General features: G+C 58.5%; 1 protein-coding gene across 3 annotated transcripts; it reads left to right on the top strand.

Moving 5' to 3' along the window:
- Nucleotides 1–42: 42 nt before the first annotated feature.
- Nucleotides 43–27,671, top strand: LOC116437024 (procollagen galactosyltransferase 1-like). Of its 3 annotated transcripts, none has more exons than XM_032094548.1 (12): nt 45–1,132; nt 2,945–3,055; nt 4,247–4,364; nt 8,424–8,558; nt 9,106–9,310; nt 14,311–14,430; nt 17,095–17,171; nt 17,805–17,911; nt 17,999–18,131; nt 19,670–19,797; nt 22,038–22,244; nt 27,410–27,671. In XM_032094548.1, the coding sequence occupies exons 1-12, from the start codon at nt 861–863 to the stop codon at nt 27,612–27,614; spliced, it is 1,818 nt and encodes a 605-aa protein (XP_031950439.1). In that variant the 5' UTR covers nt 45–860; the 3' UTR covers nt 27,615–27,671. The 3 variants fall into 3 exon arrangements, with proteins under 3 accessions (XP_031950440.1, XP_031950439.1, XP_031950441.1); XM_032094550.1 differs by lacking the exon at nt 45–1,132 and adding an exon at nt 1,284–1,329; XM_032094549.1 differs by lacking the exon at nt 22,038–22,244 and having other exon boundaries at nt 43–1,132.
- The last annotated feature ends 317 nt before the right edge of the window (nt 27,672–27,988 follow it).

Raw genomic sequence — 27,988 nt, 5'->3', positions numbered from 1 at the left:
CCTCTTTTTCCCCCTTTTATTCCCATTTATTCTCCTTTATTCCCATTTATTCTCCTTTATTCCCATTTATTTCCCTTTATTCCCATTTCCCCCCCTTTTCCCCCCATTTTTCTCACCTCCCCCTGGAGCTCCAGTACCGAATTCCAAAGTTTTTGTGGGAATAGAAAGAAAAAGCGGTCCCCAAGTCAGAATATTCCCGTTTTCCTCCCGTTTTTCCCAAATTTTTCCCCATTTTTCTCTCTTTTTTCTCATCTTTCCCCACTCCAGCACCAAATCCCGAAATTTTTTGGGGGGGAATGAAGGGCAAAACCACTCCCCAAATCAGAATATTCCCATTTCTTTCTCCTTATTCCCATTTTTTCTCTTTATTCCCATTTTTTTCCTTTATTTCCTTCTGGAATTTTGGGGCTAAAACAGCTGAAAAGCGGGAAAATTCGGAGTTAAAACCCCTTGAAAACGGAAATTCGGGATTAAAAAACCCTTGGAAAGGGGAAGTTTTGAAGGGGAAATTGCTCGGAGGCGGAATTTGGGGTAAAAACCGTTGAAAAATGGGAAAATTCGGGGTTAAAAATCCTCGGAAAAGGAAATTTTCAGGGGGAATTCTCTGAGGGGCGGAGGGGGCGTGGCCACGAGGGGGCGTGATCACAGCAATGCCCATATATGGGTGCGCGGTGTGGGCGTGGCCTAGCGCTAGCACCGCCCATCCATGGCTCTAGTGGGCGTGGCTACGCGCCATGCCTATATATGGATGTTATGGGCGTGGTCACAGCGCGGATTGACCAATCAGCGCGCGTGTGGGCGTGGCCAAGGCGAGGCCCCCTGAGGGAGAAGGGCGGGGCCTGCTGTGAGGGGCGCCCAAGATGGCGGCGCGGCCGTGGCCGCTGCTGCTGCCGCTGCTGCTGCTGGCGGGGCCGGGCCGGGGCCCCGGCGGCTCCTCCGGGGGGCTCCGGTTCGGCTTCGGGCCCGGCCCGGCCGCCGGGTACTTCCCCGAGGAGCGCTGGAACCCGGAGTCGCCGCTGCGGCCGCCGCGCGTGGCCGTGGCGCTGCTGGCGCGGAACGCGGCCCACGCGCTGCCGCTGGTGCTGGGCGGGCTCGAGAGGCTGCGGCACCCCAAGGACAGGATGGCGCTGTGGTGGGTGAGGGGACACTGGGGGCACTGGGGACACTGGGGACACTGGGGGGACTGGGGGGACACTGGGGGAATACGGCACCCCAAGGACAGGATGGCGCTGGAGTGGGTGAGGGGACACTGGGGGGTACTGGGGATACTGGGGGGACCCTGGGGGACACTGGGGGAACACGGCACCCCAAGGACAGGATGGCGCTGTGGTGGGTGAGGGGCACTGGGGGGTACTGGGGACACTGGGGACACTGGGGACACTGGTGGACACTGGGGGACGGGGGACACTGGGGGACACTGGGGTGACACTGGGGACAACACTGGGGGGACACTGGGGGGACTGGGGACACTGAGAGGACATTGGGGGACACTGGGGGACACTGGTGACACTGGAGACACTGGTGGACACTGGGAGGACATTGGGGGACACTGGGGACACTGGGGGACACTGGGGGACACTGGTGACACTGGAGACACTGGTGGACAGTGGGAGGATATTGGGGGACACTGGTGGACACTGGGAGGACATTGGGGGACACTGGGGACACTGGGGGACACTGAGGGGACACTGGGGGACACTGGGAGGACATTGGGGGACACTGGGGACACTGGGGGACACTGGGGGGACACTGGGGGACACGGGACAATGGAGGACATTGGGAGGACATTGGGGGACACTGGGGACACTGGTGGACACTGGGAGGACATTGGGGGACACTGGGGACACTGGGGGGACACTGGGGGGACTGGGGACACTGGGAGGACATTGGGGGACACTGGAGACACTGGTGGACACTGGGAGGACATTGGGGGGACATTGGGAGGACATTGGGGGACACTGGAGACACTGGGGACACTGGGAGGACACTGGGGGGGCACTAAGGGGACATTGGGGGACACTGGGGACAACACTGGGGGGACACTGGGGGACACTGGGGACATTGGGAGGACATTGGGGGACACTGGAGACACTGGGGACACTGGGAGGACACTGGGGGGGCACTAAGGGGACATTGGGGGACACTGGGGGACACTGGGAGGACATTGGGGGACACTGGGGACACTGGGGACACTGGGGGGACACTGGGAGGACATTGGGGGACACTGGGGACACTGGGAGGACATTGGGGGACACTGGGGACACTGGGAGGACATTGGGGGGACTGGGGACACTGGGGACACTGGGGGGACACTGGGAGGACATTGGGGGACACTGGGGACACTGGGAGGACATTGGGGGACACTGGGAGGACTGGGGGACACTGGAGACACTGGTGGACAGTGGGAGGACATTGGGGGACACTGGGGGGACACTGGTGGACACTGGGAGGACATTAGGGGACACTGGGGACACTGGGGGACACTGGGGGACACGGGACAGTGGAGGACATTGGGAGGACATTGGGGGACACTGGGGACACTGGAGACACTGGTGGACACTGGGGGGACACTGGGGGGACTGGGGACACTGGGAGGACATTGGGGGACACTGGAGACACTGGTGGACACTGGGAGGACATTGGGGGACACTGGGGACACTGGGGACATTGGGGGACACTGGGGGGACACTGGGGACATTGGAGGGACACTGGGGACAACACTGGGGGGACACTGGGGGGACACTGGGGACATTGGAGGGACACTGGGGACAACACTGGGGGGACACTGGGGGGACACTGGGAGGACATTGGGGGACACTGGGAGGACACTGGTGCCACTGGGGGGGAGCCGTGTGAGTGAGGGGAGCGTGAGGGACGCTCAGGGAGGGGCTCCTCAGGGTGACCCCCCCCGTGGCACCCCCGGGTGTCCCCGCTGTCCCCTCAGGGTGGCCGTTGACCACAGCGTGGACAACACCTCGGCGCTGCTGGGCGAGTGGCTGGGCCGCATGCGGGGCCTCTACCACCGGGTGCTCTGGAGGCACCGGGAGGAGCCCAAGTGAGGGGCTTGGGGGGGTCCTGGGGGGCTCAGGGATAAATTTGGGGGGGTCCTGAGGGGTTTGGGGAGTCCAGGGGACTCTGAGGAGGAGTTTGGGGCATCCTGGGGGGTCTTTGGGGGTCCCTGTGGGTTGGGGGTGCAGGGCCTGTACCAGTGGGTGCTCTGGAGGCACCGGGAGGAGCCCAAGTGAGGGGCTTGGGGGGGTCCTGGGGGGCTCAGGGGCAAATTTGGGGGGGTCCTGAGGAGTTTGGGGAGTCCAGGGGACTCTGAGGAGGAGTTTGGGGCATCCTGGGGGGTCTTTGGGGGTCCCCGTGGGTTGGGGGTGCAGGGCCTGTACCAGTGGGTGCTCTGGGGGCACCGGGAGGAGCCCAAGTGAGGGGCTTGGGGGGGTCCTGGGGGGCTCAGGGATAAATTTGGGGGGGTCCTGAGGAGTTTGGGGAGTCCAGGGGGCTCTGAGGAGGAGTTTGGGGCATCCTGGGGGGGTCTTTGGGGGTCCCCGTGGGTTGGGGGTGCAGGGCCTGTACCAGTGGGTGCTCTGGAGGCACCGGGAGGAGCCCAAGTGAGGGGCTTGGGGGGGTCCTGGGGGGCTCAGGGGCAAATTTGGGGGGGTCCTGAGGGGTTTGGGGAGTCCAGGGGACTCTGAGGAGGAGTTTGGGGCATCCTGGGGGGTCTTTGGGGGTCCCCGTGGGTTGGGGGTGCAGGGCCTGTACCAGTGGGTGCTCTGGGGGCACCGGGAGGAGCCCAAGTGAGGGGCTTGGGGGGGTCCTGGGGGGCTCAGGGATAAATTTGGGGGGGCCCTGAGGGGTTTGGGGGGGTCCTGAGGAGGTTTTGGGCAGACTTTGGGCGTCTCCAAAGGTTGGGAGGGAGTTCGGTTGCTTTAGGGAGTGGAGACACCCCAAGGAGCCATGGGGGGGACCGGGGGGGCGGAGGTTCCTGGGGGGATTTGGGGAGGTTTGGGGGGTCTGGGGCAGCTCAGGAGAAATTTGGGGGGGGTCCTGGGGGGCTTCGGGAGATCCTGGCAGGCTTTGGTGGGGGGGGTTTTGGGGGGTTCTGGGGGGGTTTAGGGGGAGTTGGGGGATCCTGGAGGTGCTTGAAGGAGGTTCTGGGAGGCTTGGGGGGGGGGGGGGGGGTGCCAAGAATTTTGGGGAGGGGGTCCCAGCGGTCTCAGGGTGCCCCCCTGGTGCCCCCCAGGTCCTTCCCCGACGAGGAGGGTCCCAAGCACTGGACCCCCGCCCGCTACGAGCACGTGATGAGGCTGCGCCAGGAGGCCCTGGAGGCCGCCCGCGCCATGTGGGCCGATTACCTGCTGGTACGGGGGGGCCCCCAAATCGGGGAGGGGTCCCCAGATCGGGGAGGGGGCCCCCAAATCGGGGAGGGGTCCCCCAGATCGGGGAGGGGTCCCCAGATCAGGGAGGGGGCCCCCAAATCGGGGAGGGGGCCTCCAAATCGGGGAGGGGTCCCCCAGATCGGGGAGGGGTCCCCAGATCAGGGAGGGGGCCCCCAAATCGGGGAGGGGTCCCCCAAATCGGGGAGGGGGCCCCCAAATCGGGGAGGGGGCCCGCAGATCGGGGAGGGGTCCTCCAAATCAGGGAGGGGTCCCGAAAATCGGGGAGGGGTCCCCAGATCAGGGAGGGGGCCCCCAAATCGGGGAGGGGTCCCCCAAATCGGGGAGGGGGCCCCCAAATCGGGGAGGGGTCCCCAGATCAGGGAGGGGGCCCCCAAATCGGGGAGGGGTCCCCCAGATCGGGGAGGGGTTCTCCAGATCGGGGAGGGGTCCCCCAGATCAGGGAGGGGTCCCCAAATCAGGGAGGGGGCCCCCAAATCGGGGAGGGGTTCTCCAAATCGGGGAGGGGGCCTCCAAATCAGGGAGGGGTCCCGAAAATCGGGGAGGGGGCCCCCAAATCGGGGAGGGGTCCCCAGATCAGGGAGGGGTCCTCCAAATCGGGGAGGGGTCCCCAGATCGGGGAGGGGTCCCGAAAATCGGGGAGGGGGCCCCCCAAATCGGGGAGGGGTCCCGAAAATCGGGGAGGGGGCCCCCAAATCGGGGAGGGGTCCCCCAGATCGGGGAGGGGGCCCCCAAATCGGGGAGGGGGCTCCCAGATCAGGGAGGGGGCCCCCAAATCGGGGAGGGGGCCCCCAGATCGGGGAGGGGGCCCCCAAATCGGGGAGGGGGCTCCCAGATCGGGGAGGGGTCCCCAAACTCCAGGGGGGATGCGCTGAGCTGTGGGATGGGGGGAAAAAGCCCCCCCAGAGGGGACATTGGGGACACCCAGGGCTGGGTGTGGCTGGGACTGAAATGGGTGGGGGGGCCCTGAAATGGGGAGGGGGCCCTGAAATGGGGAGGGGGCCCTGAAATGGGGGGGGGGTCGCAGGGTGACACAGGGTGACCCAGGGGTGTCCCAGGGTGTCCCAGGGTGACCCAGGGGTGTCCCAGGGGTGTCCCAGGCCTGACCCAGGGGTATCCCAGGGTGACCCAGGGGTGTCCCAGGGGTGTCCCAGGGTGTCCCAGGGTGACCCAGGGGTGTCCCAGGGGTGTCCCAGGGTATCCCAGGGGTGTCCCAGGGGTGTCCCAGGGTGTCCCAAGGGTGTCCCAGGGTGTCCCAGGGTGACCCAGGGGTGTCCCAGGGGTGTCCCAGGGTATCCCAGGGGTGTCCCAGGGTGTCCCAGGGGTGTCCCAAGGGTGTCCCAGGCCTGACCCAGGGGTATCCCAGGGTGACCCAGGGGTGTCCCAGGGGTGTCCCAGGGTGTCCCAGGGTGACCCAGGGGTGTCCCAGGGGTGTCCCAGGGTATCCCAGGGGTGTCCCAGGGGTGTCCCAGGGTGTCCCAAGGGTGTCCCAGGGTGTCCCAGGGGTGTCCCAGGGGTGTCCCAGGGGTGTCCCAGGGTATCCCAGGGGTGTCCCAGGGGTGTCCCAGGGTATCCCAGGGGTGTCCCAGGGGTGTCCCAGGGGTGTCCCAGGGTGTCCCAGGGCGTCCCAGGGGTGGCCAGGGTGACCCAGGGGTGTCCCAGGGGTGTCCCAGGGGTGTCCCAGGGTATCCCAGGGGTGTCCCAGGGATATCCCAGGGGTGTCCCAGGGGTGTCCCAGGGATATCCCAGGGGTGTCCCAAGGGTGTCCCAGGGGTGTCCCAGGGGTGACCCAGGGGTGTCCCAGGGGTGTCCCAGGGTGTCCCAGGGTATCCCAGGGGTGTCCCAGGGGTATCCCAGGGGTATCCCAGGGGTGTCCCAGGGGTGTCCCAGGGGTATCCCAGGGGTGTCCCAGGGGTGTCCTAGGGGTATCCCAGGGTGACCCAGGGGTGTCCCAGGGGTGTCCCAGGGTATCCCAGGGGTGTCCCAGGGGTGTCCCAGGGTGACCCAGGGGTGTCCCAGGGTATCCCAGGGGTATCCCAGGGGTGTCCCAGGGGTGTCCCAGGGTGTCCCAGGGGTGTCCCAGTGGTGTCCCAGGGTGTCCCAGGGGTGACACAGGGGTTACACAGGTGGCACAGGGTATCCCAGGGTGACCCAGAGTGACCCAGGGGTGTCCCAGGGGTGTCCCAGCGGTTCCCGGGGGTGTCCCAGGGTGACCCAGGGGTGTCCCAGGGATATCCCAGGGGTGTCCCAGGTGTCCCAGGGGTGTCCCAGGGTGACCCAGGGGTGTCCTAGGGGTGTCCCAGGGTATCCCAGGGGTATCCCAGGTGTGTCCCAGGTGTTCCAGGTGTGTCCCAGGTGTATCCCAGGTGTGTCCCAGGTGTATCCCTGGTGTATCCCAGGTGTGTCCCAGGTGTATCCCAGGTGTATCCCAGGTGTATCCCAGGTGTCCCAGGGGTGTCCCAGGGTGACCCCGGGGTGTCCCAGGGGTGTCCCAGGGTATCCCAGGGGTATCCCAGGTGTGTCCCAGGTGTCCCAGGGTATCCCAGGGGTGTCCCAAGGGTGTCCCAGGGGTGACCCGGGGTGACCCCGGGGTGTCCCAGGGGTGTCCCAGGGTATCCCAGGGGTATCCCAGGTGTGTCCCAGGTGTCCCAGGGTATCCCAGGCGTATCCCAGGGTGACCCAGGGGTGTCCCAGGGGTGTCCCAGGGGTGTCCCAGGGTATCCCAGGGTGACCCCAGGGGTGTCCCAGGGGTGTCCCAGAGGTTCCTGGGGGTGTCCCAGGGGTGTCCCAGGGGTGTCCCAGGGTGTCCCAGGGGTGTCCCAGGGGTGTCCCAGGGTGACCCAGGGGTGTCCCAGTGGTGTCCCAGGGTGTCCCAGGGGTGACACAGGGGTTACACAGGTGGCACAGGGTATCCCAGGGTGACCCAGAGTGACCCAGGGGTGTCCCAGAGGTATCCCAGGGGTGTCCCAGGGGTGTCCCAGGGGTGTCCCAGAGGTTCCCGGGGGTGTCCCAGGGTGACCCAGGGGTGTCCCAGGGTATCCCAGGGGTATCCCAGGTGTGTCCCAGGTGTATCCCCGGTGTGTCCCAGGGGTGTCCCAGGGGTGTCCCAGGGGTATCCCAGGGTGTCCCAGGTGTATCCCAGGTGTATCCCAGGGTGACCCAGGTGTGTCCCAGGTGTATCCCAGGTGTATCCCAGGTGTATCCCAGGTGTGTCCCAGGTGTGTCCCAGGTGTGTCCCAGGTGTCCCAGGTGTGTCCCAGGGGTGTCCCAGGGGTGTCCCAGGGGTGTCCCAGGGTGACCCAGGGGTGTCCCAGGGTATCCCAGGGGTGTCCCAGGGTGTCCCAGGGGTGTCCCAGGGTATCCCAGGGGTATCCCAGGGGTGTCCCAGGGGTGTCCCAGGGGTGTCCCAGGGTGACCCAGGGGTGTCCCAGGGGTATCCCAGGGGTGTCCCAGGGGTGTCCTAGGGGTGTCCCAGGGTGACCCAGGGGTGTCCCAGGGGTATCCCAGGGGTGTCCCAGGGGTGTCCCAGGGTGTCCCAGGGGTGTCCCAGGGTATCCCAGGGGTGTCCCAGGGGTGTCCTAGGGGTGTCTCAGGGTATCCCAGGGGTGACCCAGGGGTGTCCCAGGGTATCCCAGGGGTGACCCAGGGGTGTCCCAGGGGTATCCCAGGGGTGTCCCAGGGGTGTCCCAGGGGTGTCCCAGGGTGTCCCAGGGGTGTCCCAGGGGTGACCCAGGGATGTCCCAGGGTATCCCAGGGGTGTCCCAGGGGTGTCCCAGGGGTGTCCTAGGGGTGTCCCAGCGGTGTCCCAGCGGTGACACCGGTGTCCCAGGTGTCCCAGGGGTGACCCAGGGTGTCCCAGGTGTCCCAGGGTGTCCCAGGGGTATCCCAGGGGTGTCCCAGGGGTGTCCCAGGGGTGTCCCAGCGGTGACACCGGTGTCCCAGGGTGTCCCAGGGGTGACCCAGGGTGACCCAGGGGTGTCCCAGGGGTGTCCCTGGGTGACCCTGAGGTGTCTCTGTCGGCAGTTCCTGGACGCCGACAACGTCCTGGTGAACCCGGACACGCTGGCCGTGCTGGTGGCCGAGAACAGAACCGTGGTGGCCCCGATGCTCGACTCGCGCGCAGCCTACTCCAACTTCTGGTGCGGCATCACCCCCCAGGTGAGGGCGGGGCACCCCCGGGGGCGGGCCATTCCCACATTCCCAATGGCCATTCCCACATTCCTGGTGCCATTCCCACATTCCTGGTGCCATTCCCACATTCCCAGGGCTGTTCCCAATGGCCATTCCTGCATTCCCGATGGCCATTCCCACATTCCCAGTGCCATTCCCACATTCCCAGGGTTATTCCCGGTGCCATTCCCTCATTCTCAGTGCCATTCCCACATTCCCAGTGCCATTCCCACATTCCCAGGGCTATTCCCAGTGGCCATTCCCACATTCTCCATGGCCATTCCCACATTCCCGGTGCCATTCCCACATTCCCAGGGCTATTCCCAATGGCCATTCCTGCATTCCCGATGGCCATTCCCACATTCCCAGTGCCATTCCCACATTCCCAGGGTTATTCCCGGTGCCATTCCCTCATTCTCAGTGCCATTCCCACATTCCCAGTGCCATTCCCACATTCCCAGGGCTATTCCCAGTGGCCATTCCCACATTCTCCATGGCCATTCCCACATTCCCGGTGCCATTCCCACATTCCCAGGGCTATTACCGCCGCACCCCCGCCTATCTCCCGATCCGGCGCCGGGAGCGCCGCGGCTGCTTCGCGGTGCCTATGGTTCACTCCACCTTCCTGCTGGATCTGCGCCGGGAGCGCTCCCGCAGCCTGGCCTTCTACCCGCCCCCGCCCGGCTACGCCGGCGCCTTCGACGACATCATCGTCTTTGCTGCCGCCTGCCGGGAGGCCGGTGAGGGATTCGGGATGGGATTGGGGTTGGGATTGGGGTTTGGATGGGATGGGGTTGGGGTTGGGATTGGGGTTGGGATGGGATTGGGTTGGGGTTGGGATTGGGGTTCGGATGGGATTGGGTTGGGGTTGGGATTGGGGTTCGGATGGGATCGGGTTGGGGTTGGGATTGAGATGACATCGTTGTGTTTGTTGCCACCTGCCGGGAGGCCGGTGAGGGATTTGGGATGGGATTGGGGTTGGGATTGGGATGGGATTGGGGTTGGTTTGAGTTGGGTTGGATGGGTTGGGATGGGTTGAGTTGGGTTGGATGGGATGGGTTGGGGTGGATGCGTTGGGTTGGGTTGGAATGAGTTGAGTTGGGTGGATTGGTTGGATTGAGTTGGGTTGGATGGGTTGAGTTGGGTTGGGATGGGATGAGTTGGGTTGGGATGGATGAGTTGGGTTGGGATGGATGAGTTGGGTTGGATGGGATGGGATGAGTTGGGTTGGATGGGATGGGATGGATTGGGTTGGATGGGATGGGATGGGTTGGAATGAGTTGAGTTGGATGGATTGGTTGGATTGAGTTGGGTTGGATGGGTTGGGTTGGGATGGGTTGAGTTGGGATGGGTTGAGTTGGGTTGGATGGGATGAGTTGGGTTGGGATGGGATGGGTTGGGATGGGTTGAGTTGGGTTGGATGGGATGGGATGGGTTGGGATGGATGTGTTGGGTTGGGTTGGAATGAGTTGAGTTGGATGGATTGGTTGGATTGAGTTGGGTTGGATGGGATGGGTTGGGTTGGGATGGGATGGATGAGTTGGGTTGGATGGAATGGGTTGGGTTGGGGTGGGTTGAGTTGGGTTGGATGGGATGGGTTGGGATGGGTTGAGTTGGGTGGATTGGTTGGATTGAGTTGGGTTGGATGGGTTGGGTTGGGTTGGGTTGAGTTGGGTTGGATGGGATGGGTTGGGCTGCATGGGTTGAGTTGGAACGAGTTGGGATGAGTTCAGTTGGGTTGGAATGAGTTGGGTTGGGATGAGTGAGGTCGGGATGAGTTGGGATGGGTTAGAATGGGTTGGGATGGGTTGAGTTGGGATGAGTTGGGATGGGTTGGGATGGGTTGGGATGAGTTGGATTGGGATGGGCTGGGATGGGTTGAGTTGGGTTGGGTTGGGATGAGTTGGGATGGGTTGGGTTGGGTTGGGTTGGGATGAGTTGGGATGGGTTGGGATGGGTTGGGATGGGTTGGGTTGGGTTGGGTTGGGATGAGTTGGGATGGGTTGGGATGGGTTGGGATGGGTTGGGTTGGGTTGGGATGAGTTGGCTTGAGTTGGGTTGGGTTTGGTTTGGTTGGGTTGGGTTTGGTTGAGTTGGGTTGGGTTGGGTTGGGTTTGGTTGAGTTGGGTTGGGTTTGGTTGAGTTGGGTTGGGTTGGGTTTGGTTGAGTTGGGTTGGGTTGGGTTTGGTTGAGTTGGGTTGAGTTGGGTTGGGTTTGGTTGAGTTGGGTTGGGTTGGGTTGGGATGGGGTTGGGTTGCTCTTCCATCATCGTCTCCGCCGCTCCTTGTTGGGCCACGGGCGAGGGGCGGGATTGGGATGGGATTGGGATGGGATTTGGGATTGGCTTTGGGTGATCCCAATTTAGAAGTGACCCCCCAGTCTTGATCTCGCTCCCAATCCCATTCCCGACTCCATTCCCAACATTCCCGACCCCATTCCCAGTCCAGTTATCCCTGACCCCATTCTCGCCCCCATTCCCGACCCCATTCCCAATCCAGTTATCCCTGACCCCGTTCCCGACGTTCCCGATGCCATTCCAGGGGTGCAGATGTTCGTCAGTAACTGGGACCAGTTCGGCTTCCTGCCGGTGCCACTCCCATCCCTGATCCCATTATCCCAGATCCCCTTCCCGACCCCATTCCCGACATTCCCGACCCCATTCCCGACATTCCTGACCCCATTCCTGACATTCCCGACCCCATTCCCGACGTTCCCGATGCCATTCCAGGGGTGCAGATGTTCGTCAGTAACCGGGAGCAGTTTGGCTTCCTGCCGGTGCCGCTCCCATCCCTGATCCCATTATCCCAGATCCCCTTCCCGACCCCATTCCCGACATTCCCGACCCCGTTCCCGACATTCCCGATGCCATTCCAGGGGTGCAGATGTTCGTCAGTAACCGGGAGCAGTTCGGCTTCCTGCCGGTGCCGCTCCCATCCCTGATCCCGTTATCCCAGATCCCCTTCCCGACCCCATTCCCGACCCCATTCCCGACCCCATTCCCGACATTCCCGACCCCATTCCCGACGTTCCCGATGCCATTCCAGGGGTGTAGATGTTCGTCAGTAACTGGGACCAGTTCGGCTTCCTGCCGGTGCCACTCCCATCCCTGATCCCGTTATCCCAGATCCCCTTCCTGACCCCATTCCCGACATTCCCGACCCCATTCCCGACGTTCCCGATGCCATTCCAGGGGTGCAGATGTTCGTCAGTAACTGGGACCAGTTCGGCTTCCTGCCGGTGCCGCTCCCATCCCTGATCCCGTTATCCCAGATCCCCTTCCCGACCCCATTCCCGACCCCATTCCCGACCCCATTCCCGACATTCCCGACCCCATTCCCGACGTTCCCGATGCCATTCCAGGGGTGCAGATGTTCGTCAGTAACTGGGACCAGTTCAGGTTCCTGCCGGTGCCGCTCCCATCCCTGATCCCATTATCCCAGATCCCCTTCCCGACCCCATTCCCGACATTCCCGACCCCATTCCCGACATTCCCGATGCCATTCCAGGGGTGCAGATGTTCGTCAGTAACTGGGACCAGTTCGGCTTCCTGCCGGTGCCACTCCCATCCCTGATCCCGTTATCCCAGATCCCCTTCCCGACCCCATTCCCGACCCCATTCCCGACCCCATTCCCGACATTCCCGACCCCATTCCTGACATTCCCGACCCCATTCCCGACGTTCCCGATGCCATTCCAGGGGTGCAGATGTTCGTCAGTAACCGGGAGCAGTTCGGCTTCCTGCCGGTGCCGCTCCCATCCCTGATCCCGTTATCCCAGATCCCCTTCCCGACCCCATTCCCGACCCCATTCCCGACCCCATTCCCGACATTCCCGATGCCATTCCAGGGGTGCAGATGTTCGTCAGTAACTGGGACCAGTTCGGCTTCCTGCCGGTGCCGCTCCCATCCCTGATCCCGTTATCCCAGATCCCCTTCCCGACCCCATTCCCGACATTCCCGACCCCATTCCCGACATTCCCGACCCCATTCCCGACCCCATTCCCGACCCCATTCCCGACGTTCCCGATGCCATTCCAGGGGTGCAGATGTTCGTCAGTAACTGGGACCAGTTCAGGTTCCTGCCGGTGCCGCTCCCATCCCTGATCCCATTATCCCAGATCCCCTTCCCGACCCCATTCCCGACCCCATTCCCGACCCCATTCCCGACATTCCCGACCCCGTTCCCGACGTTCCCGATGCCATTCCAGGGGTGCAGATGTTCGTCAGTAACTGGGACCCGTTCAGGTTCCTGCCGGTGCTGCTCCCATCCCTGATCCCGTTATCCCAGATCCCATTCCCGACCCCATTCCCGACCTCATTCCCGACCCCATTCCCGACATTCCCGACCCCATTCCCGACGTTCCCGACCCCATTCCCGACGTTCCCGATGCCATTCCAGGGGTGCAGATGTTTGTCAGTAACCGGGAGCAGTTCGGCTTCCTGCCGGTGCCACTCCCATCCCTGATCCCGTTATCCCAGATCCCCTTCCTGACCCCATTCCCGACATTCCCGACCCCATTCCCGACGTTCCCGATGCCATTCCAGGGGTGCAGATGTTCGTCAGTAACTGGGACCAGTTCGGCTTCCTGCCGGTGCCGCTCCCATCCCTGATCCCATTATCCCAGATCCCCTTCCCGACCCCATTCCCAACATTCCTGACCCCATTCCCGACATTCCCGACCCCATTCCCGACGTTCCCGATGCCATTCCGGGGGTGCAGATATTGGTCAGTAACTGGGACCAGTTCGGCTTCCTGCCGGTGCCGCTCCCATCCCTGATCCCGTTATCCCAGATCCCCTTCCCGACCCCATTCCCGACCCCATTCCCGACCCCATTCCCGACATTCCCGACCCCATTCCCGACGTTCCCGATGCCATTCCAGGGGTGCAGATGTTCGTCAGTAACTGGGACCAGTTCAGGTTCCTGCCGGTGCCGCTCCCATCCCTGATCCCATTATCCCAGATCCCCTTCCCGACCCCATTCCCGACATTCCCGACCCCATTCCCGACATTCCCGATGCCATTCCAGGGGTGCAGATGTTCGTCAGTAACTGGGACCAGTTCGGCTTCCTGCCGGTGCCACTCCCATCCCTGATCCCGTTATCCCAGATCCCCTTCCTGACCCCGTTTCCGACATTCCCGACCCCATTCCCGACATTCCCGACCCCGTTCCCGACGTTCCCGATGCCATTCCAGGGGTGCAGATGTTCGTCAGTAACTGGGACCAGTTCGGCTTCCTGCCGGTGCCGCTCCCATCCCTGATCCCGTTATCCCAGATCCCCTTCCCGACCCCATTCCCGACATTCCCGACCCCATTCCCGACATTCCCGACCCCATTCCCGACGTTCCCGACCCCATTCCCGACATTCCCGACCCCATTCCCGACGTTCCCGATGTCATTCCAGGGGTGCAGATGTTCGTCAGTAACCGGGAGCAGTTCGGCTTCCTGCCGGTGCCGCTCCCATCCCTGATCCCGTTATCCCAGATCCCCTTCCCGACCCCATTCCCGACCCCATTCCCGACCCCATTCCCGACATTCCCGACCCCATTCCCGACGTTCCCGATGCCATTCCAGGGGTGCAGATGTTCGTCAGTAACTGGGACCAGTTCAGGTTCCTGCCGGTGCCGCTCCCATCCTTGATCCCGTTATCCCAGATCCCCTTCCCGACCCCATTCCCGACATTCCCGACCCCATTCCCGACATTCCCGACCCCGTTCCCGACGTTCCCGATGCCATTCCAGGGGTGCAGATGTTCGTCAGTAACCGGGAGCAGTTCGGCTTCCTGCCGGTGCCGCTGCGCTCCCAGAGCTCCCTGCGGGACGAGGCCGAGAACTTCCTGCACGTCCAGCTGGAGATCATGGGTGAGATCCCGCGGGATCCCGAGGGATCCCGGAGCATCCGTGGCCTCGGGATCCTGTGGGGGAAATGGATCCCAAAGGATCCCAAGGGATCCCAAGGGATCCAGGGCCACAGGATGAGCCCCGAGGGTCCGGAGCTGATCCCTGGTGGGATTTGGGGCTCATTCCTGTGGGATTTGGGGCTCATTCCCATGGGATCAGGGCTGATTCCTTTGGGATCTGGGGCTGATCCCTGTGGGATCTGGGGTTGATCCCGTTGGGATTTGGGGTTGATCCCGTTGGGATCTGGGGCTGATCCCTGTGGGATTTGGGGCTCATTCCTTTGGGATCTGGGGCTCGCTCATTCCTGTGGGATTTGGGGCTGATCCCTGTGGGATCTGGGGCTCATTCCCGTGGGATCTGGGGCTGATTCCTTTGGGATTTGGAGCTGATTCCTTTGGGATCTGGGGCTGATTCCTTTGGGATTTGGGGCTGATCCCTGTGGGATCAGGGGCTCATTCCCGTGGGATCTGGGGCTCATTCCCATGGGATCTGGGGGTCATTCCTTTGGGATCTGGGGTTGATTCCCGTGGGATCTGGGGCTCATTCCCGTGGGATTTGGGGCTGATTCCTTTGGGATTTGGGGTTAATTCCTTTGGGATCTGGGGCTGATTCCAATGGGATTTGGGGCTTATTCCCATGGGATCTGGGGTTGATCCCGTTGGGATTTGGGGCTGATCCCTGTGGGATCTGGGGCTCATTCCTTTGGGATCTGGGGCTGATCCCGTTGGGATTTGGGGCTGATCCCTGTGGGATCAGGGGCTGATTCCTTTGGGATTTGGGGCTCATTCCTTTGGGATCTGGGGCTGATTCCTTTGGGATCTGGGGCTCATTCCCGTGGGATCTGGGGCTCATTCCTTTGGGATCTGGGGTTGATTCCCGTGGGATCTGGGGCTCATTCCCGTGGGATTTGGGGCTGATTCCTTTGGGATTTGGGGTTAATTCCTTTGGGATCTGGGGCTGATTCCAATGGGATTTGGGGCTCATTTCTTTGGGATTTGGGGTTCATTCCTTTGGGATTTGAGGCTGATTCCTTTGGGATCTGGGGTTCATTCCTGTGGGATTTGGGGCTGATTCCTTTGGGATCTGGGGCTGATCCCTGTGGGGTTTGGGGCTTATTCCCGTGGGATTTGGGGCTGATTCCAATGGGATTTGGGGCTCATTCCTGTGGGATTTGGGGCTCATTCCTCGGGGTATTCGGGGCTGATTCCATTGGGATCAGGAACCCCAAATCCCTGTGGGATCAGGGGCTCATTCCCATGGGATCTGGGGCTGATCCCTGTGGGATTTGGGGCTCATTCCTGTGGGATCAGGGGCTCAGTTCTTTGGGATCTGGGGCTGATCGCTGTGGGATTTGGGGCTTATTCCCATGGGATCTGGTGCTCATTCCCGTGGGATCAGGGGCTGATTCCTTTGGGATCTGGTGCTCATTCCCATGGGATCTGGTGCTCATTCCCGTGGGATCAGGGGCTCATTCCCGTGGGATCAGGGGCTGATTCCTTTGGGATCTGGTGCTCATTCCCGTGGGATCAGGGGCTCATTCCTTTGGGATCTGGTGCTCATTCCCGTGGGATCAGGGGCTCATTCCTTTGGGATCAGGGGCTGATTCCTTTGGGATCTGGTGCTCATTCCCGTGGGATCAGGGGCTCATTCCCGTGGGATCTGGGGCTCATTCCCGTGGGATCTGGGAGTCATTCCTTTGAGATGTGGGGTTGATTCCCGTGGGATCTGGGGCTCATTCCCGTGGGATTTGGGGCTGATTCCTTTGGGATTTGGGGTTAATTCCTTTGGGATCTGGTGCTCATTCCAATGGGATTTGGGGCTCATTTCTTTGGGATTTGGGGTTCATTCCTTTGGGATTTGGGGCTGATTCCTTTGGGATCTGGGGTTCATTCCTGTGGGATTTGGGGCTGATTCCTTTGGGATCTGGGGCTGATCCCTGTGGGGTTTGGGGCTTATTCCCGTGGGATTTGGGGCTGATTCCAATGGGATTTGGGGCTCATTCCTGTGGGATTTGGGGCTCATTCCTCGGGATATTCGGGGCTGATTCCATTGGGATCAGGAACCCCAAATCCCTGTGGGATCAGGGGCTCATTCCCATGGGATCTGGGGCTGATCCCTGTGGGATTTGGGGCTCATTCCTGTGGGATCAGGGGCTCAGTTCTTTGGGATCTGGGGCTGATCGCTGTGGGATTTGGGGCTTATTCCCATGGGATCTGGTGCTCATTCCCGTGGGATCAGGGGCTGATTCCTTTGGGATCTGGTGCTCATTCCCATGGGATCTGGTGCTCATTCCCGTGGGATCAGGGGCTCATTCCCGTGGGATCAGGGGCTGATTCCTTTGGGATCTGGTGCTCATTCCCGTGGGATCAGGGGCTCATTCCTTTGGGATCAGGGGCTGATTGCTTTGGGATCAGGGGCTGATTCCTTTGGGATCTGGTGCTCATTCCCGTGGGATCAGGGGCTCATTCCCGTGGGATCAGGGGCTCATTCCTTTGGGATCAGGGGCTCATTCCCGTGGGATCTGGTGCTCATTCCTTTGGGATCAGGGGCTGATTCCTTTGGGATCTGGTGCTCATTCCCGTGGGATCAGGGGCTGATTCCCGTGGGATTCTCCCATTCCCGCAGTGAAGCTCCCTCCGGCCGAGCCCTCCCCCCACGTGTGGGTCCCTCCCAAGGTCCTGGACAAGCTGGGATTTGATGAGGTGAATCCCTCGGAATTCCCGGGATCCCCCTCCCCCTCAGGATTTGGGGCGGTTTCCCACCTTTTCCTCAGCATTTCACGGGATTTTTTTTATTCCCTGCTGGATTTTGGGTTGGTTTCTCCCCATTTCCCGCTGGATTTGGGGTGGATTTCCCCCTTTTTCCTTGGATTTTTGGCAGATTTGCCCCAGATTTCCCCATTTCCCCCTGGATTTTGGGCAGCTTTCCCTATTTTCTTTGGGATTTTCCCATTTCCTCCTGCATTTTGGGGCAGATTTCCCCGTTTTTCCCCTGGATTTTGGGATGAATTTCCCCCTGGATTTTGAGCAGCTTTCCCTATTTCCTTCTGCATTTCCCCATTTCCTCCTGCATTTTGGGGCAGATTTCCCGTTTTTCCCTGGATTTCGGGATGAATTTCCCCATTTTCTCCTGGATTTTGGGGCAGATTTCCTGTTTTCCCCTGGATTTTGGGATAAATTTCCCCATTCCCCCTGGATTTTGGGCAGCTTTCCCCCACATTTCCCCATTTCCCCCTGCATTTGGGGTGAATTTCCCCCCGATTTCTCTCAGATTTCCCCTTCTGCCCCCGGATTTTGGGCCGAATCCCCCATTTTCCATGGATATTCCCATCCCAGGTCTTCCTGATCAACCTCCAGCGCCGCTCCGACCGCCGGGCGCGGATGCTCCGGACGCTGCAGGAACTGGGAATCTCCCCCAAACTGGTGGAGGCCGTGGACGGCCGGTGAGCCCCGGGAGGGGGGCGGGGAGGCTGGGAATGCCCGGGAATTTTGGGAATTCCGCCGGAATTCCGCTCTGGAACGTTCCGCAGGGCCCTGAACAGCAGCCAGGTGGAGGCGCTGGGGGTCCGGATGCTGCCGGGATATCGGGATCCCTTCCACGGGAGACCCCTGACCCGAGGGGAGGTCGGCTGCTTCCTCAGCCACTTCCGGGTCTGGCAGGAGGTGAGGAGCAGGAATTTTGGGAATTTAGGGGGTCCTGGGGGTCTGGGATGGGAATTTGGGGGTCTGGGATGGGAATTTGGGCATTTTGGGGTCTGGAATTCCAAAGGAGCCGCTGCTTCCTCAGCCACTTCCGGGTCTGGCAGGAGGTGAGGAGCCGGAAATTTGGGAATTTGGGGGGTCCTGGGGGTCTGGGATGGGAATTTGGGCATTTGGGGTCTGGAATTCCAAAGAGGAGCCGCTGCTTCCTCAGCCACTTCCGGGTCTGGCAGGAGGTGAGGAGCTGGAATTTTGGGAATTTGGGGGGTCCTGGGGGTCTGGGATGGGAATTTGGGGGGTTCTGGGAATTCTGGGGGATCCGGGGAATTCCAAAGAGGAGCTGCTGCTTCCTCAGCCACTTCTGGGTTTGGCAGGAGGTGAGGAGCAGGAAATTTGGGAATTTGGGGGGTTCTGGGGGTCTGGGATGGGAATTTGGGGGTCTGGGATGGGAATTTGGGGGGTTCTGGGGGTCTGGGATGGGAATTTGGGGGGGTCTGGGATGGGAATTTGGGCATTTGGGGTCTGGAATTCCAAAGGAGCCGCTCCTTCCTCAGCCACTTCCGGGTCTGGCAGGAGGTGAGGAGCAGGAAATTTGGGAATTTGGGGGGTCCTGGGAATTCTGGGGGGGATCCAGGGGATTCTTGGGAATGGGGCGAGGTCGGCTCCTTCCTCAGCCACTTCCGGGTGCGGCAGGAGGTGAGGAGCCGGGAATTTGGGAATTCGGGGTGTCCTGAGGGGCTGGGATGGGATTTTGGGGCGATTCAGGGAATTCCTGGGGGTGCCCAGCTGGTTCCCAGCTCCTTCCCAAACCCCTCGGATTTCCGGCATTCCCGGGGACTCCCGGCATTCCTGAGCCCACCCCAAATCCCGTTGAGTCCTGGCATTCCCAGGGCTCTCCCAGCTCCATCCCAAATCCCATTCCCAGCCCGGATCCCGGCGATTCCCATCCCAAACCCTTGATTCCCATCCCAAACCCTTGTGATTCCCGGCATTCCTGGGGTGTCTCTGGGTCCCATCCTGAATCCCGGTGACCCCAAACATTCCCAGTGACCCCAAACATTCCCAGGCCCATCCCAAATCCCATTCCCACTGCGGATCCCGGCGATTCCCATCCCAAACCCTCATGATTCCCACCCCGAATCCCAGCGATTCCCATCCCAAACCCTCGTGATTCCCGGCATTCCTGGGGTGTCTCTGGGTCCCATCCTGAATCCCGGTGACCCCAAACATTCCTGGTGACCCCAAACATTCCCAGGCCCGTCCCAAATCCCATTCCTACCGCGGATCCCGGCGATTCCCATCCCAAACCCTCGTGATTCCCATCCCAAACCCTCGTGATTCCCATCCCAAACATTTGTGATTCCCGGCATTCCTGGGGTGTCTCTGGGTCCCATCCTGAATCCCGGTGACCCCAAATATTCCCAGTGACCCCAGACATTCCCGGGCCCATCCCAAATCCCATTCCCACCGCGGATCCCGGCGATTCCCGTTGCGTATCCCAGATCTCGGAGCGGGGCCTGGCTCGCTCGCTGGTGTTCGAGGACGATCTGCGCTTCGAGGTTTTCTTCCGGCGCCGCCTGACCGAGCTCATGGAGCAGCTGGAGGAGGCCGGCATCGACTGGGACCTCATGTGAGCCTTCATCATCATCATCTTCATCTTCCTCATCCCAAAATCCACCCCAATCCCCTGGAACCTCATGTGAGCCTTCATCATCGTCCTTACCCTCATCATCCTCATCCCAAAATCCCCCCATTGATCCCAGTGACCCCAATCCCATTGATCTCACTGACCCCATTGACCTCATGTGAGCCTTCATCGTCGTCTTCATCATCCTCATCCCAAAATCCATCCCAATCCCCTGGGACCTCACGTGAGCCTTCATCATCATTTTCATTCTCATCTTCATCATCCTCATCCTCATCCCAAGACTCATTTTTGTCCTTATCCCACTGCTCCACATTCTCTGAGACCTCTTGGATCCCATTGATCCCATTGACCTCATTGGTCCCCCTGACCCCATTGATCCCACTGACCGCATTGATCCCATTGACCCCATTGATCTCACTGACCCCATGGATCCCAGTGACCCCGTAGACCCCACTTATCCCATTGACCCCCTTGATCCCACTGACCCCATTGATCCCAATGATCCCAATTACCCCATTGATCATAATGACCCCATTCATCCCAATGACCCCATAGACCCCACGGAGCCCATTGATCCCACTGACCCCAATCCAAATGATCCCATTGATCCCATTGACCTCAATGATCCCAATGACCCCATTGATCCCAGTGATCTCAATGGTCCCAATGGACCCCAAGTATTGACCCCAGTGATCCCATTGACCCCACTGATGTTATTCCTGCCATTGATCCCATTGATGCCATTGGTCCCAGTGATCTCATTGACCCCAGTGAAATTGACCGCAAATACTGAACCTATTGACCCCATTGACCCAAATGACCTTATTGACCCCATTCATCTCATTCAGGCCATTGATCCCATTGATTCCATTGATCTCATTGGCCCCACTGATCCCATTGACCCCAATCCCATTGATCCCAGTGACCCCAATCCCAATGAACCCATTGATCCCATTGGCCCCACCGACCCCACCGATCCCACTGACCCCATTGATCCCATTGACCCCATTGACCCACTGACCCTACTGACCCCACCATCCCCACTGACCCCACCATCCCTACTGACTCCATTGATCCCACTGACCCCATTGATCCCATTGATCACTCTGATGCTATTGACCCCATTGACCCCACTGACCACATTGACTGCACCGATCCCATTGACCCCACTGATCCATTGATCCCATTGACCACATGGATCCTAATGATCCCATTGACCCCATTGATCCCCCTGATGCCATTGACCCCATTGATCCCCGTGATGCCATAGACCCCATTGACCCTATTGATCCCATTGACCCCATTGATCCTCCTGATGCCATTGATCTCATTGACCCCATTGATCCCCCTGATGCCATTGACCCCATTGACCCTATTGACCCCACTGACCCCACTGACCCCATTGACCCCACTGACCCCATTGACCCCATTGACCCCACTGACCCCACTGACCCCATTGACCCCACTGACCCCACTGACCCCATTGACCCCATTGACCCCACTGACCTCACTGACCCCACTGACCCCATTGACCCCACTGACCCCACTGACCCTATTGACCCCACTGACCCCATTGACCCCACTGACCCCACTGACCCCACTGACCCCATTGACCCCACTGACCCCACTGACCCCACTGACCCCATTGATCCCACTGACCCCACTGACCCCATTGACCCCATTGATCCCCCTGATGCCATTGACCCCATTGACCCTATTGACCCCACTGACCCCACTGACCCCGCTGACCCCACTGACCCCGCTGACCCCACTGACCCCATTGACCCCATTGACCCCACTGACCCCATTGACCCCACTGACCCCGCTGACCCTATTGACCCCACTGACCCCATTGACCCCATTGACCCCACTGACCCCACTGACCCTACTGACCCCACTGACCCCGCTGACCCCACTGACCCCGCTGACCCCACTGACCCCACTGACCCTGCTGACCCCACTGACCCCATTGACCCCATTGACCCCACTGACCCCACTGACCCCATTGACCCCATTGACCCCATTGACCCCACTGACCCCACTGACCCCACTGACCCTACTGACCCCACTGACCCCACTGACCCCACTGACCCCATTGACCCTATTGACCCCACTGACCCCACTGACCCCATTGACCCCACTGACCCCACTGACCCCACTGACCCCATTGACCCCACTGACCCCACTGACCCCACTGACCCCGCTGACCCTGTTGCCCGCAGCTACCTGGGCCGCAAGCGGCTGGAGCCGGAGCGCTCGGAGCGCGGCGTTCCCGGTGTCCGGCAGCTGCTGCGGCCGGGCTACTCCTACTGGAGCTTGGGCTACGCGCTGTCCCTGCGCGGGGCCCGCAAGCTGCTGGCGGCCGAGCCCCTGGGCAAGATGATCCCGGTGGACGAGTTCCTGCCCCTCATGTTCGACCGGCACCCCAGGTGTTTATGGGATTTCTGGGATTTCTGGGATTTCTGGGATCTCTGGGATCTGGGATAAATGGGATTTATGGGCTATATGGGATATATGGGATACGTGGGATACAGGGATGAATTCCTGCCCCTCGTGTTCGAGCGGCACCCCAGGTACGGGCACTGTGGGATTTGTGGGATTTCCCCCGTTTCTCCCCATTTCCCCGCAGCCCCGAGCACTCCTGGCCCTTTTCCCAGACTTTTCCTGGATCTCTCACCCATTTCCCCCATTTTTTCCTTGTTTTCTCCCATTTTTTCCCCGTTTTTTCCCATTTTCTCCCCATTTTTTCCCCATTTTTTCCCCAATTTTCCCCCATTTCTCCCCATTTCCCCGCAGCCCCGAGCACTCCTGGCCCTTTTCCCAGACTTTTCCTGGATCTCTCACCCATTTCCCCCCATTTTCCCCCCATTTTTCCCCATTTTTCCTTGTTTTCTCCCATTTTCTCCCCGTTTTTTCCCATTTTTCCTCAATTTTCACCCATTTCCCCATTTTTCCTTGTTTTCTCCTGTTTTTTCCCCTTTTCTTCCCATTTTCCCCCGTTTTTTCCCCATTTTTCTCCCCTTTTTCCCCCGTTTTTCCCTTTTTTCCCATTTTTCCTCAATTTTCACCCATTTCCCCCCATTTTTCCTTGTTTTCTCCTGTTTTTTCCCCTTTTCTTCCCATTTTCTCCCCTTTTTTTCCCATTTTCTCCCCATTTTTCCCCCGTTTTTCCCCCTTTTTCCCCATTTTTTCCCCATTTTCCCCAATTTTCCCCCGTTTCTCCCCATTTCCCCACAGCCCCGAGCACTCCTGGCCCTTTTCCCAGACTTTTCCTGGATCTCTCACCCATTTCCCCTCATTTCCCCCCCATTTCTCCCCATTTTTCCTTGTCTTCTCCCATTTTTCCCCCGTTTTTCCCATTTTTTCCCCAATTTTCACCTGTTTCTCCCCATTTTTGTTTTCTCCCATTTTTCCCGTTTTTTCCCCCTTTTTTTCCCCCGTTTTTTCCCCATTTTTTCCCATTTTCCCCCAATTTTCACCCGTTTCTCTCCATTTTTCCTTGTTTTCTCCCATTTTTCCCCTTTTTTTCCCATTTTCTCCCCATTTTTCCCCGTTTTCCCCATTTTTTCCCATTTTTCCCCAATTTCCCCCCGTTTCTCCCCATTTCCCCACAGCCCCGAGCACTCCTGGCCCTTTTCCCAGACTTTTCCTGGATCTCTCACCCATTTCCCCCCATTTTTCCCATTTTTCCTTGTTTTCTCCCATTTTTCCCCCGTTTTTTCCCATTTTCTCCCCATTTTTCCCCATTTCCCCCCCATTTTTCCCCATTTTTTTCCATTTTCCCCAATTTTCACCCATTTCCCCCGCATTTTTCCTTGTTTTCTCCCGTTTTTCCCCCATTTTCTCCCATTTTCCCCCCATTTTCCCCCCATTTTTTCCCATTTTTTCCCGTTTTTTCCCCAATTTTCCCCCGTTTCTCCCCATTTCCCTGCAGCCCCGAGCACTCCTGGCCCTTTTCCCAGACTTTTCCTGGATCTCTCACCCATTTCCCCTCATTTCCCCCCCATTTCTCCCATTTTTCCTTGTCTTCTCCCATTTTTTCCCCGTTTTTCCCATTTTTTCCCCAATTTTCACCTGTTTCTCCCCATTTTTGTTTTCTCCCATTTTTCCCGTTTTTTCCCATTTTCCCCCGTTTTCCCCATTTTTTCCCATTTTTCCCCAATTTCCCCCCGTTTCTCCCCATTTCCCCGCAGCCCCGAGCACTCCTGGCCCTTTTCCCGGACTTTTCCTGGATCTCTCACCCATTTCACCCCATTTTCCCCATTTCTCCCATTTTTCCTTGTCTTCTCCCATTTCCCTCCCATTTTTTCCCCTTTTTATCCCATTTTTTCCCCGTTTTCCCCATTTTTTTCCCATTTTTCCCCAATTTCCCCCCGTTTTCTCCCCATTTCCCCACAGCCCCGAGCACTCCTGGCCCTTTTCCCGGACTTTTCCTGGATCTCTCACCCATTTCCCCCCATTTTTCCCATTTTTCCTTGTTTTCTCCCATTTTTCCCCCATTTTTTCCCATTTTCTCCCCATTTTTCCCCATTTTCCCCCCGTTTTTCCCCATTTTTTTTCCCATTTTCCCCAATTTTCACCCATTTCCCCCCCACTTTTCCTTGTTTTCTCCCGTTTTTTTCCCCATTTTTTCCCATTTTCCCCCCATTTTCCCCCCCTTTTTTCCCATTTTTTCCCGTTTTTTCCCCAATTTTCCCCCGTTTCTCCCCATTTCCCCACAGCCCCGAGCACTCCTGGCCCTTTTCCCAGACTTTTCCTGGATCTCTCACCCATTTCCCCCCATTTTCCCATTTTTCCTTGTTTTCTCCCATTTTTCCCCCGTTTTTTCCCATTTTCTCCCCATTTTTTCCCCATTTTTCCCCATTTTTTCCCATTTTCCCCAATTTTCCCCCGTTTCTCCCCATTTCCCCGCAGCCCCGAGCACTCCTGGCCCTTTTCCCAGACTTTTCCTGGATCTCTCACCCATTTCCCCTCATTTCCCCCCCATTTCTCCCCATTTTTCCTTGTCTTCTCCCATTTTTCCCCCGTTTTTCCCATTTTTCCCCAATTTTCACCTGTTTCTCCCCATTTTTGTTTTCTCCCATTTTTCCCCTGTTTTTTCCCATTTTTTCCCCTTTTTTCCCCATTTTTTCCCATTTTCCCCCAATTTTCACCCGTTTCTCTCCATTTTTCCTTGTTTTCTCCCATTTTTTCCCCTTTTTTTCCCATTTTCTCCCCATTTTTCCCCGTTTTCCCCATTTTTTCCCATTTTTCCCCAATTTCCCCCCGTTTCTCCCCATTTCCCTGCAGCCTCGAGCACTCCTGGCCCTTTTCCCGGACTTTTCCTGGATCTCTCACCCATTTCCCCCCATTTTTTCCCATTTTTCCTTGGTTTCTCCCATTTTTCCCCCGTTTTTTCCCATTTTCTCCCCATTTTTCCCCATTTCCCCCCCGTTTTTTCCCCATTTTTTCCCATTTTCCCCAATTTTCACCCATTTCCCCCCCACTTTTCCGTGTTTTCTCCCGTTTTCCCCCCATTTTTTCCCATTTTCCCCCCATTTCCCCCCACTTTTTCCGATTTTTTCCCATTTTTCCCCAATTTTCCCCCGTTTCTCCCCATTTCCCCACAGCCCTGAGCACTCCTGGCCCTTTTCCCAGACTTTTCCTGGATCTCTCACCCATTTTCCCCCCATTTCCCCCCATTTTCTCCCCGTTTTCCCCCCATTTTTCCCCATTTTTTCCCATTTTTCCCCAATTTTCACCCATTTCCCCCCATTTTTCCTTGTTTTCTCCCGTTTTTTCCCCGTTTTTCCCCGTTTTTTCCCCATTTTCCCATTTTTTTCCCATTTCCCCCCATTTTTCTCCCCATTTTCTCCATTTTTCCCCCATTTTTCCCCATTTTTTCCCATTTTCCCCAATTTTCACCCATTTCCCCCCCACTTTTCCTTGTTTTCTCCCGTTTTTTCCCCATTTTTTCCCATTTTCCCCCCCATTTTCCCCCCCTTTTTTCCCATTTTTTCCCGTTTTTCCCCAATTTTCCCCCGTTTCTCCCCATTTCCCCACAGCCCCGAGCACTCCTGGCCCTTTTCCCAGACTTTTCCTGGATCTCTCACCCATTTCCCCCCCATTTTCCCACTTTTCCTTGTTTTCTCCCATTTTTTCCCCCGTTTTTTTCCCCATTTTCTCCCCATTTTTTCCCGTTTTTCCCCATTTTTTCCCCTTTTTCCCCATTTTTTTTCCCCATTTTCCCCAATTTTCCCCGTTTCTCCCCATTTCCCCGCAGCCCCGAGCACTCCTGGCCCTTTTCCCAGACTTTTCCTGGATCTCTCACCCATTTCCCCTCATTTCCCCCCCATTTCTCCCCATTTTTCCTTGTCTTCTCCCATTTTTCCCCCGTTTTTCCCATTTTTCCCCAATTTTCACCTGTTTCTCCCCATTTTTGTTTTCTCCCATTTTTCCCCCGTTTTTTCCCATTTTTTCCCTTTTTTCCCCATTTTTTTCCCATTTTCCCCCAATTTTCACCCGTTTCTCTCCATTTTTCCTTGTTTTTCTCCCATTTTTTCCCCTTTTTTTTCCCATTTTCTCCCCATTTTTCCCCGTTTTCCCCATTTTTTCCCATTTTTCCCCAATTTCCCCCCGTTTCTCCCCATTTCCCTGCAGCCTCGAGCACTCCTGGCCCTTTTCCCGGACTTTTCCTGGATCTCTCACCCATTTCCCCCCATTTTTCCCATTTTTCCTTGGTTTCTCCCATTTTTCCCCCGTTTTTTTTCCCATTTTCTCCCCATTTTTCCCCATTTCCCCCCCGTTTTTCCCCATTTTTTCCCATTTTCCCCAATTTTCACCCATTTTCCTCCCATTTTCCCTCCATTTTCCTCCCATTTTCCCCCCATTTTTTTCCCATTTTCCCCCCATTTCCCCCCACTTTTTCCGATTTTTTCCCATTTTTCCCCAATTTTCCCCCGTTTCTCCCCATTTCCCCACAGCCCTGAGCACTCCTGGCCCTTTTCCCAGACTTTTCCTGGATCTCTCACCCATTTTCCCCCCATTTCCCCCATTTTCTCCCCGTTTTCCCCCCATTTTTCCCCATTTTTTCCCATTTTTCCCCAATTTTCACCCATTTCCCCCCATTTTTCCTTGTTTTCTCCCGTTTTTCCCCGTTTTTTTCCCCATTTTCCCATTTTTTCCCATTTCCCCCCATTTTTCTCCCCATTTTCTCCATTTTTCCCCCATTTTTCCCCATTTTTTCCCATTTTCCCCAATTTTCACCCATTTCCCCCCCATTTTTCCTTGTTTCCTCCCGTTTTTTCCCCGTTTTTTCCCCATTTCCCCCCCCATTTTCTCCCCATTTCCCCCCCATTTTCTCCCCATTTTCCCCCCGTTTTTCCCCTTTTTCCCCATTTTCTCCCCCTTTTCCCCCGTTTTTTCCCATTTTCCCCGTTTTCTCCCCATTTTCCCCCCATTTTTCCCCATTTCCCCCCATTTTTCCCCATTTTCCCCCCGTTTTTTCCCATTTCCCCCCATTTCTCCCCATTTCCCCCCCGTTTTTTTCCCCGTTTTTCCCCATTTTTTCCCGTTCTCCCCCGTTTCTCACCCGTTTCTCCCCGTTTCCCCGCAGCCCCGAGTATTCCCAGCACTTTTCCCGGCGGGATCTCGAGGCCTTTTCCGCGGATCCGCTGCTGCTCTTCCCCACGCACTACACGGGCGACCCCGGCTACGTCAGCGACACCGAGACCCCCCCGGAGCCCCCCGAAATTTGGGATGGGGACCGGGAATTCCCGCGGGAATCCCGCAATTCCCACCCCCCGCGCGACGAGCTCTGAGCCCGCCGCAACTTCCGGGGTTTTTGGCAATAAAAAGAGTTTTATTTTTATTTTTAATCGTGTTTTTATTCGTTTTATTCTTCGGGATTTTCATTTTTGGGGGGGGGGGCGCGGTTTGAGGCTTGAAATTCCCGGGATTTGGGAGTTCGGGAAGGGCCCTGGGGGCAACTGAGGCAGGGAAAGGCCGCTGGAATCCAGGGAAAAAGCCCCAAAATTCCCGGATTTAATTCCCAAATTTTGGGGTCCTGGGAGAGGGAAACTGAGGCAGGGAACCCTCGGAATTGTGGGAAAAAAACCCCCAAATTCCCAAATTTAATTCCTAAATTTGGGATCCCAAGGAAACCCAGGATCCAGGGAAAAAACGCCCCAAAATT

This window comes from Corvus moneduloides, chromosome 32 (assembly GCF_009650955.1).
Source record: "Corvus moneduloides isolate bCorMon1 chromosome 32, bCorMon1.pri, whole genome shotgun sequence".
NCBI lineage: Eukaryota > Metazoa > Chordata > Aves > Passeriformes > Corvidae > Corvus > Corvus moneduloides.
This window is presented reverse-complemented; position numbering and strand designations above follow the sequence as displayed.

Excerpts from the sequence above, each read along its gene's own strand:
- LOC116437024 (XM_032094548.1), top strand. The coding sequence starts at position 861 with ATGGCGGCGCGGCCGTGGCCGCTGCTGCTGCCGCTGCTGCTGCTGGCG. Across the intron at positions 1,133-2,944 it reads AAGGACAGGATGGCGCTGTG|GGTGGCCGTTGACCACAGCG; the intron begins GTGGGTGAGGGG and ends CTGTCCCCTCAG. Across the intron at positions 22,245-27,409 it reads ATGTTCGACCGGCACCCCAG|CCCCGAGTATTCCCAGCACT; the intron begins GTGTTTATGGGA and ends GTTTCCCCGCAG.